This window comes from Sinocyclocheilus grahami, unplaced genomic scaffold, assembly GCF_001515645.1.
Source record: "Sinocyclocheilus grahami isolate Dianchi unplaced genomic scaffold, SAMN03320097.WGS_v1.1 scaffold861.1, whole genome shotgun sequence".
NCBI lineage: Eukaryota > Metazoa > Chordata > Actinopteri > Cypriniformes > Cyprinidae > Sinocyclocheilus > Sinocyclocheilus grahami.
Genome location: NW_015506040.1, coordinates 234,662 through 245,435, shown reverse-complemented (window position 1 = coordinate 245,435; position 10,774 = coordinate 234,662). Strand labels below are relative to the sequence as shown.

Sequence of the window (10,774 nt, the reverse complement as noted above, 5' to 3'; positions counted from 1 at the left end):
TTTGTAAAAATCAATGCGTTTCAGAAAGGCGGGGCATAGAGGAGAAACAACAATGTACAGTATGTGGAAAATAATGTGTTTTTTGAACCTTAAACCGCATAAACACATTTCATTACACCAAATACACAAAATAATGTTCTATTTAGCAACATCATATGACCCCTTTAATCATTTGACAGCACTCATTTTATAAAATAACAAAATAAAATATTTTATTATATTTCATTTATTGTGTTTTTTTTAATACTTTGTAAATTATTTGTGCAACTCAGTCATGCAATTTTTTTAATTATTTTTTGGCCATTGAATTGAAGCTAAATAAAAATCTTAAACTTAAACTACTTAGAAATTGCCTTGGCAACTAACTGAAATACATACACTTAAGTTGAAGTACTAAAACTAAAATTGAAATACAAATTAAGCTATATAGAAAAATTTAACTTAATAATAATGATAATAAAAATAAAAATGACAAAAGCACAGGTAACTCTTTACAATAAGGTTCCATTTGTTAACATTAGTGACTTGCATATTATTTAACACGAACTTCAAACTTATTATTCTTAGTTAATGCTAATTTCATTATTTACTAATATATTATTAAAATCAAAAGTTGTACCTGTTAGTACTATTTAATGGCCTTGAGCTAACATGAACTAACAAAGAATAGCTTTATTTTTATTAACTAACGTTAACAAATATTAATAATTATATAACAAATGTACTGCACATTGTTAGTTAATGCATTAACTGGCATCAACTAATGGAATCTTACTGTAAAGTATTACCAAAGCACATAACAAAATTGACTAAACTTAAATTAAAATGATTTTTTTTTTTAAGAAAATAATATGACTAAATAGTATATAAATAGTTCTAAAATAACACTGATGCAACATGGTGTGAATTGACTCAAGGTTATGAAAATATGGTGTGTGTGTGTGTGTGTGTTCTACAATTCTACATTCTTTTTTTGCAGATGGTTGCCAGCAACAGGACAATGGTGGTGAGAACACTAACTCCATTAGCTCAAATGGTGAGGATTCAGATGAGACTCAAATGCGCCTGCAACTGAAAAGAAAACTGCAAAGAAACAGAACGTCGTTCACGCAGGAGCAGATCGAAGCCCTGGAAAAAGGTGAGCGTCAAGTGTAAGCATTAACAACAAATGTCTGCCATACCCAGCTGAGGGACACAGAGTAACACGCTTTCCCATCGGTTTTTAGAGTTTGAAAGAACCCACTATCCAGATGTTTTCGCAAGAGAAAGACTTGCAGCAAAAATCGACCTTCCGGAAGCTAGAATACAGGTGAGAAGATTAGTGCAACTTTAAAACCAGGGCATCTACTGCATGTTCACTGTTGCTATGGTTTACATCTGCTGATCTTCTCTGTGTCGCAGGTATGGTTCTCAAACAGAAGAGCGAAATGGAGGAGGGAAGAGAAGCTGAGGAACCAGCGACGACAAGCCAGCAACTCCTCCAGTCACATTCCCATCAGCAGCAGTTTCAACACAAGCGTCTACCAGGCAATCCCACAACCCACCACTCCTGGTGAATGACACACCACAACCTAAACATATAAGACATGCAATAATGCCTTCACACCAAAGTCCAAATGTTTGATGCAAACAAGATTTTAGATCTCTTTTACACAAATATTGTACAACATATCAGAACAATTAATTCAATCTTTTATTATGAAAACGAAAATGAACATAGCTTTGAATTATCTACTTGAGTCATTTAGCATCAAAAGCTTAACTTTTTGTTAGATTCCTTTTCGCCTGAAATAAGTCTTAAAAATATAATATAATTAGTGCTGTCAAGTGATTAATCGCGATTAATCGCATCTAAAATAAAGTTTTTTGTTTACATAATATATATGTGTGTACTGTGCACATTTATTATGGATATATAAATACACACACATGCACATATATATTTAAGAAGAGAATGTTATGTTTATATATTAAATATATTTATATATAATATAAATTGTATAAATATATGCATGTAAATACATGTAAATATTTTAAAAATATATACACACGTGTGTATTTATATATATATACATAATAAATATACACAGTACACACAGATATATTATGTAAACAAAAACGATTATTTTGGATGTGATTAATCGCGATTAATCGTTTGACAGCACTAAATATAATATAATATAATAAAATGTAATTATTTATAATAGTTTTATTATTTATATTAATTACATTTATTTATTTTATTATTTATATCATTTATTGTTACATATATTAAATGTTTTGTATGTATACAAAATATAATAATAATAATAATAAAATACTTTTGTCATTTTGTCAAACTCATTGTTAACTAAAACAAAAACGAACTAAACTAAAATAAATAAATATTCGTTTGAAAAGCACTTCAACCATGATAAACTCTTTTTCCATCATTTTAAATAATTTTGTAGTATACAAAACATCATCCTTGGGTTACACAAATATTGTTCAACAAATATCGGATGTAGAACAGTTAATTCAAAGTATTCAAACTATAATTAAAGAACAATCACTTAGCTGCGTCAAACTTGGTGTGCGAAGGCTTTACATTTTGGTAGATTCACTCCAACTATTATAATCGAAATCTTTCATAACTAAAGGATGACATTTTTGAGTATGCTATATTTACTTGATAAAATGTGTAAACCATGTGATATTTTTTTTGTCTTTACCAGTGTCCTTCACAACAGGGTCCATGCTAGGCCGATCAGACACGGCTCTGACCAACACGTACACGGGTTTGCCTCCGATGCCCAGCTTCACAATGGCTAACAACCTGTCTATGCAGGTGAGTAGCGTTACAAAGTTTCCTCCTCTACCCTTGATAACTCGATTAATGTGCTGTGTGTGATGCCTCCTTAAATGTCTCCCATTCCATCATTTAAAGCAAACTCCTCTGTGTTATAGATACTAAAAAGCTATATATTTACAGTATATACATATATTCTTGTTTTTTATAGCCAAGCCAGACATCTTCCTATTCCTGCATGCTGCCCACCAGTCCGTCCGTGAATGGGCGAAGCTACGACACATACACACCCCCTCATATGCAGGCACACATGAACAGCCAAACAATGGCAACTTCTGGTACCACCTCAACAGGTAGGCAGAATACGTTCATTGTGCGTTTAACGAACTCGCCCTTGATCAACTGGCACATTTATGCTACCGTTCAGAAGTCTGGGGTTAGAAAGATTTTTGATTTGCAAGAAATGAGCAGCAAGGACCAACATTACATTGACCAAAAGTGACAGTACAGACATTTATAATGTTACAGAAGACTTATATTTCAAATAAATGCTGTTCTTTTGAGCTTTCTACTCAAAGAATTCTGAAAACCAATGTTGGTAACACTTTACTTGAAGGGGTGTGCATAAGACTGACATGACACCTTCATAATCATGACATGACACATGTCATGAATATGAAGGAGGTTTTATGCATGTTTATGACAACTGTCATTAAGTGTCATTCGCTCAGTTATGTAATTTTTAATGCAAATATGACATTATTTGACCTAACCCTAACCTAACCCTACCCCTACCCTTACCCCTAACCATAGCCCATAACAAAGACATCTCAAACAATGTCATCTTTGCATTAAAAATTACATAACTGAGCGAATGACACTTAATGGCAGTTGTCATAAACATGCATAAAAAAGGGTTAGGTTAGGGTTAGGTCAAATAATGTCATATTTGCATTAAAAATTACATAACTGAGCGAATGACACTTAATGACAGTTGTTATAAACATGCATAAAAACCCTTCATATTCATGACACGTGTCATGTCATGATTATGTAGGTGTCATGTCATGATTATGAAGGTGCCATGTCAGTCTTATGCACACCCCTTCAAGTAAAGTGTAACCCCAATGTTTCCACAAAAGTATTAAGCAGCACAACATTGATAATAATAAGAAATGTTTCTTGAGCAGCAAGTCAGCATATTAGAATGATTTCTGAAGGAGCATGTGACACTGAAGACTGGAGTAAGGATGCTGAAAATTCAGCTTTACATCACAGGAATAAATTACGTTTTTAAATATTTAAAAATAGAAAACAGTTATTTTAATTTGTAATAATGTTTCGCAATATTACTATTTTTACTGTGTCAAATAAATGTAGCCTTAGTGAGCATAAGAGACTTCTTTTAAAAACATTTAAAAATCTTCTTAAACTTTTCAACGGTAGTGTATTATGCATATGCTCTTTTACCAATTTATTGTTCACGTTTTATATGAATTGCCCTAAAATTCTATTTAATTTTAAATGCATGATTTTGTGTATCAAAAATTGTGTTTCTTTGTTTCTCACCCATTTTATGTACCATTTTTTCCCTTCACAGTCCCTTTCAGTGAAACTTAGTGAAAATCTAAAGAAGTTTTTCCATGATAAAGATCCTTTTGTGCAATGGAAAGATTCCATGGATCTTGTCTGTTTTACATTGAACCATCAATGCCAATATAGAACCTTTATCTTAAATAGGGTTGAAAAACCATTTTACTTAAAAAAAAAACAAAAAAAAAAACATCCCTTTCAATGTTTAATTTTAAGTTCAATACTTCTTTAATCATCACATCACAAACCTGTTTGTTAAAGAGCATAAAAAATATGATAACACTTAAAGGTGGGGTAAGCGATTTCTGGTAGCCAATGTTGACATTTGAAATCACCAAAACAAACACGCCCCTACCCCGAAAGGGTCTCGCCCCTATTTTGATAGCTCCGCCCCACACATACGTACGCAACCCAGGCAATGATTAGTTCTGTGAATTTAACAAAGCAAAACCAATGTAACACCGTGTCTACACCGGACGCGAGCGGTGCGGCGCAACAAAATACTATACTATAGAACTCATTATAATCAGTGATGCCGTCCACACTATAGATATATATACATATCTATGGTCTACACTGGATGCGGCACGGCACGACAAATTCCTGACAGAAAACTGCTGCTGCGTTATATTTATGACGTATTGACACAAATTTCAAATGATTTTCAACAGTCGCTTTGTCGCGTCCAGTGTAGACAGACTTTAGCTGTTGCGGTGCAGACACGGTGTTACTCACCTCACCTAGAAACAAAGCAACCTCGACATCCAATTGCAGGCCTTCCGCTCCTTGAGTTCTCTCCAGTGCTGGAAAGCTGATCCGATATTTACACGGGTCCTACTTCTTGCCTTAAGCCTTCTTTTGTTTCCGCAGACGTTTTCCTCTTTTGTTTTTTATCCGCCATCTCTATCTTTCTGTCGCTCGGCTCGCTAATGTCCGTCCTGTGCACTGAGTGCTCTCTCCTCCGTATCATGAGTAGACACGCCCCTTACTGCTCATTGGTTACACATTTGTTTTGCTACTCGGCCCGAATCAGTTTTCTAAAGCATTTTTGAAAAATCGCTTACCCCACCTTTAACGGACAACACCAACGTCTCAATCCAGGTTCATACATAACATCAAAGCTTAAAGTTTGCAAGCGATCATGTTTCTGACCTATATTCAATCTCTATTTATAGGACTCATCTCCCCTGGAGTGTCTGTCCCTGTCCAAGTTCCCGGAACTGAGCCAGACATGTCTCAGTACTGGTCAAGATTACAGTAAAGAAAAGAGTTACTTCGCCCTTTGACTTCCACACAGAGACTAAGAGAGAACCTGGACCTCTGCAGCAGTATTTCCACAAACACACAGACACACACAAACAAATACCAGGACGAGGAAGCGTGTGGACTCTTGTCACGGTCTGGAAACTTTGCGGCACTACCTTTAAGAGGAAAAGCAGACGCTTAGACTTAATGGAACAAAAACAACAAACCTCTGCTACATCCACGATCTCCATTTTTTTTGTCGTATTTGTACATTGGCATTTACAAGTAAAGACGAAAAGACAATTCAACAGCCAAAAATATGTTGGCGAAGCACGACATATTGTGACTGTTTTCTAATATCAGGATGACGGATCAGACTTCAGGCCCATATCAAAGCAGCGAAGCAGAAACATACCAACAGGAAACGCCTATTCGTAGATATTTTCACTCTGGGAGAGTTAACGGCTAAAAAACAACCCTCAATGGCTTCAATTAATAACATTTAATAACATTACTATTGTATCTACAAAAGGAACAACAGCCATTATGTAAATGACTGAGTACTTTATAATTACGTACGAGGGTTTGGAGTTGGGTAGACGGATTCTGAGGCCGTTTGTGCTCGATCATTTATAACTGTGACGTCAGAGGAACGGGAAGTTATAATAACATTAATAACATTCATCCATTTTGCTACTGTCCAATTGTAAGTATTTGTTCTCCCTAGAAATTTCCTCCCGGAATTATCGCGGAACATAAATATATTCTCACTTTTATTGCCCCCGAGAAAAATCTATAAATGTTTTATACAGATTTTCATGCATCGTTAAAAAAAAGGAAAAACATTTCTTTAGGTCAGGTACAAGTTGTCTATTAGGTATAGTTGTATTATAGTGTCCTACAGTCAAATAATTTTGTGAGACTAGAAATATTTAATTCCGATAATTATGATTAAAAATGCTTGACAGAGTTTAAAAAAGTGTTTGGCAGTTGTTTACAAGTACATATCAGACTTTAACCATTGTTGATTGTAAAAACAGACCAAAGCCTTTGTATTTCATCTATTACACAACAATCTTAATCTTCTCTTTTTTAATAACATTACTATTGTATCTACAAAAGGAACAACAGCCATTATGTAAATGACTGAGTACTTTATAATTACGTACGAGGGTTTGGAGTTGGGTAGACGGATTCTGAGGCCGTTTGTGCTCGATCATTTATAACTGTGACGTCAGAGGAACGGGAAGTTATAATAACATCAAAATAACATTCATCCATTTTGCTACTGTCCAATTGTAAGTATTTGTTCTCCCTAGAAATTTCCTCCCGGAATTATCGCGGAACATAAATATATTCTGACTTTTATTGCCCCCGAGAAAAATGTATAAATGTTTTATACAGATTTTCATGCATCGTTAAAAAAAAGGAAAAACATTTCTTTAGGTCAGGTACAAGTTGTCTATTAGGTATAGTTGTATTATAGTGTCCTACAGTCAAATAATTTTGTGAGACTAGAAATATTTAATTCCGATAATTATGATTAAAAATGCTTGACAGAGTTTAAAAAAGTGTTTGGCAGTTGTTTACAAGTACATATCAGACTTTAACCATTGTTGATTGTAAAAACAGACCAAAGCCTTTGTATTTCATCTATTACACAACAATCTTAATCTTCTCTTTTTTATCGTTAGTCTTGTGTTGCGATACATTTTGTAAAGGAAAACAGTTGTTTTACATTCTAGTACACTGGCTTCGACTATATATGGCTGTGGCTTAATCACGCAGTCCTTTATTTATGATCGACAACCATTTGTGGTTTTAAAAACATGTTGACATCTCTTGAATTCTGCGTTTTTGTTGTGTACCTGAGACATGAACACTTGTAATGGTTTTTGTGTCAGAGCAATGCTTTGGAAAACGAAAGGTCTACCCTGTCTTGCAGATATTTCAATTGAACTTTATTTAAAAGCTTTCTAAATGTATTTTGTGAAAACTATTAAAAACATTTTGTACAGTATACATCGCTTTCTCCGTGATTTTCCAAAATGCAGAAATTTTAATATGACGCCTAATGAAAACGAGCACCATTTTCAAGAAAATCATTTAGAATTGAAAACATTTCTTTCTTCATGATTTTCCAAAAAATGCAGAACTTTTCATATGACGCCCAATGAAAGTGAACATCATTTTCAAGTGAAATATTCCTAATTAAAAACATTCCCATTTAAAGACACACCAGCGCGTCAAAACCTCTTCTCTCCACATACCTCATAATCACCAAAGAGCTGGTGAACAAAGGCACCAGCCGACCCCACACAACTCAGACATCACAAAAACACACCACAATAGAACAGGCCTATGCCATTCAGCACTGCCAGCTCTTGTTTTGGTAGAGTTACGATGGTCTAAAAGGAAGAAAAAAAGCGAGTGAGCGTGGGGGGAGGAGAGAGAGGGAAGAAACTAGAAGAATAAAGCGGTCCGAGCGAGCGGAGAGAGAGATGAAGCGATTGTGTGGCAGAATGAGTTATTTTGCTTCACTTGCTGTCTCAGCGGGGGGGCCGAGGGAAAGTGTCCTTGTGGAAAGGTTTTTGGGGGTGGTAGGTTGGTCCTGACACTTGCTGGGCCAGGTAGTGGCTTATGGGATTTCAGGACAGCTCTAGGTTTGCTCAAACACACCTACAAGACAGCAATGGAAAGTGAAAAGCATGGAGACATCTCGAATCACAACTAAAGCCAAGTTATACTTGGACAAAGCTGTTATATTTTATTTGTATGTGTTATTATACATGCAGTTTTGCGCTCAAATTAATTGATAAACTATGTTTGTTCTTAAAATATATTCATGTGACAACACCATGACTATTTAAGCTGATTAATCATGCCAACAAACATGATTCAAAATAATATAGGTGACCAGTGAATATAATATTAATCTCAAAATAAACTAGGGTATTCATAAAAATAAATCCATTGTTTCGGACCAGAGCAATAAACACACTGAACACTGATACAGCTGTATCTGTTTACAGACAATGAAAATGAGGCTATGAAACATTAATGTGTGTATAAACACTTACCTGGCTCATGAATATATGCTTTCACAAGCAGATTTATTCAGAAGCAGAAATTATTAATTTGTGCAGCAATTTTTACATTACAAGTACAATTCCCCCCAAAGTCAAGCAGGGTCATGTCAACTGAAATTTAAGTCATAATATTATAAATGCATAAGGATCTTATTATAATTAAATTGTAAATGAATGCAGTATCTTATTGTGGAGCCTGTTTTAGAAATAGAGAAACGAGATTAATATAATATAATATAATATAATATAGGTCATGTTCAGCTTTAAAAAACATGGTAAAACTTGAAAAACAGGTCACCTTTCAACCCAAAAGGGAGAAAAACTTATATATTTGTGTAAAGAAAAATTAAGTTAAGTGACAATTTATGCACATTTTCCTCATAAACTTGAATTACTTTCATGTATTCGGACATAATTACAAATGATTACCATTATTCTCAATGGTGACAGTATTTTTCTTCCTTCACTAAAGTAAATCATAACTGTAAATGGATTGTTTTTTGTTAAACAGCAGGAATTAAGTGCAGTACAACAAATCTTACTATGATGAACACAAACAATTTAAGTATTGGTTTTATGCAAAAAAAATTGTACGTTATTATAAACATGGCAGTAAAGTACATGGCATGGCAAAATGACAACACTAAGCAAAAGAAAGAAACGATGTGTCAAGTCCTATTTTTATATATATTTCTGCTTTATTTAATTATATCCTGAACAGAACAACATTACGAACCAGAAATAATCAACCAGCTTGAAAATGGGGGCGGCAAAAATGTTTTCGGCCACAAACCTTTTTTTGAACGTGAATAAAAACATGACATTGTTTACATTTTTGGTTGAAACTTTATAGACGCCCAATATTTATTTGCTAACTAAGCTAATAAACATCAGGAAGCCATGACGTGCACTGAAAAGACACTGGCAGTCAAACTACTTCATCGTTATTTGCATCACATTCTTGTTTTATCCAAAGAAAGCAACAGGTAGGTTGTTAAAAAAAACGCTAGGTGTTTGTGACACTGAATATCACGGTCTTGTATGCTTCTCCATGTTGTGTAGTTAGTAAACGCTGCTCCATCTTAATCTCATTCATGATTCTCCATGTTGTGTAGTTACTAAACGCTGCTCCATCTTAATCTCATACACTAATCATGAGAGTAAGTGTGTCAGTGCAGGTGTGACCGTAACCTAGTGCTGGCGTAGTGCAGCTCCAGCGCTCTCTTGCCCTTGAACATCACGGGGGGGTGCAGTGTGCAGGAGGAATGGGAATACGCTAGAAATCTAGGTGCTTGTTGCCCGTGGCAGTGTTGCCACATCCTGCTGCCAGTTCTGTTTTACTTACTCGACTCACCGTCTCTGACAGGTCTGGAGGCAAATGCAGTCTCTGAAAGAAAGAGAAAGAGGAAGGCTGAAAGAATAATTTGGAGGGCAAGTGATAAAGCTACAAATGCAAAACAAACTGGTACACTGGTATAGTGATGTATCAGATGGTAATACCATGGTATTTTGGCATAAAAAGTATGAGTACTATATTCAAGCAGCTAAGAAAAGTATTTTCTGCTCACCAAAGCTGCATTTACTTGATCAAAAATACAGTAAAAAGAGAAAATTTGTGAAATATTAGTACAATTTAACAAACATTTTCTATTTTAATATATTTTAAAACGATAATTTATTTATGTGATGCAAAGCTGAATTTTCAGCATCATTACTCTAGTCTTCAGTGTCACATGATCCTTCAGAAATCATTCTAATATACTGATTTGCTGCTCAAGAAACATTTATTATTATTATTAATGTTAAAAACAGTTGTGTTGCTTAATATTATTTAGGAAACTGATACATTTTTTCTTTGATTAACAGGAAGTCCAAAAGAATAGCATTTATTTGCAACAGAAATATCTAGTTCAGTTATCTAATAAACACACACACACAAAAACAAAACAAAAAGCACACACAAAAATTGGGTATATTTCAATATATATATATATATATATATATATATATATATATATATTCTATATAAACATAAAATAATAGAAAATATATTATATAC

The 10,774-nt window shown here is 34.2% G+C and overlaps 2 protein-coding genes across 5 annotated transcripts in view; one reads left to right on the top strand and one right to left on the bottom strand.

The window, feature by feature from the left end:
• The window catches only part of LOC107563198 (paired box protein Pax-6-like), a 22,434-nt gene extending 15,836 nt beyond the window's left edge, over positions 1–6,598 (top strand). For all 4 annotated transcript variants that reach the window (XM_016248004.1, XM_016248002.1, XM_016248006.1 and 1 more), the window contains 6 exons: positions 980–1,138; positions 1,227–1,309; positions 1,402–1,552; positions 2,715–2,827; positions 3,000–3,141; positions 5,557–6,598. In XM_016248004.1, the coding sequence (XP_016103490.1) occupies positions 980–1,138; positions 1,227–1,309; positions 1,402–1,552; positions 2,715–2,827; positions 3,000–3,141; positions 5,557–5,642 (734 nt within the window). In that variant the 3' untranslated portion in view covers positions 5,643–6,598. The remainder of the gene's footprint in view (positions 1–979; positions 1,139–1,226; positions 1,310–1,401; positions 1,553–2,714; positions 2,828–2,999; positions 3,142–5,556) is intronic.
• Positions 6,599–9,348: 2,750 nt separating this feature from the next.
• The window catches only part of LOC107563187 (elongator complex protein 4-like), a 63,081-nt gene continuing 61,655 nt past the window's right edge, over positions 9,349–10,774 (bottom strand). Inside the window, exon 9 of the mRNA XM_016247993.1 lies at positions 9,349–10,102. Coding sequence (XP_016103479.1) covers positions 9,992–10,102 — 111 coding nt within the window. The 3' untranslated portion in view covers positions 9,349–9,991. The remainder of the gene's footprint in view (positions 10,103–10,774) is intronic.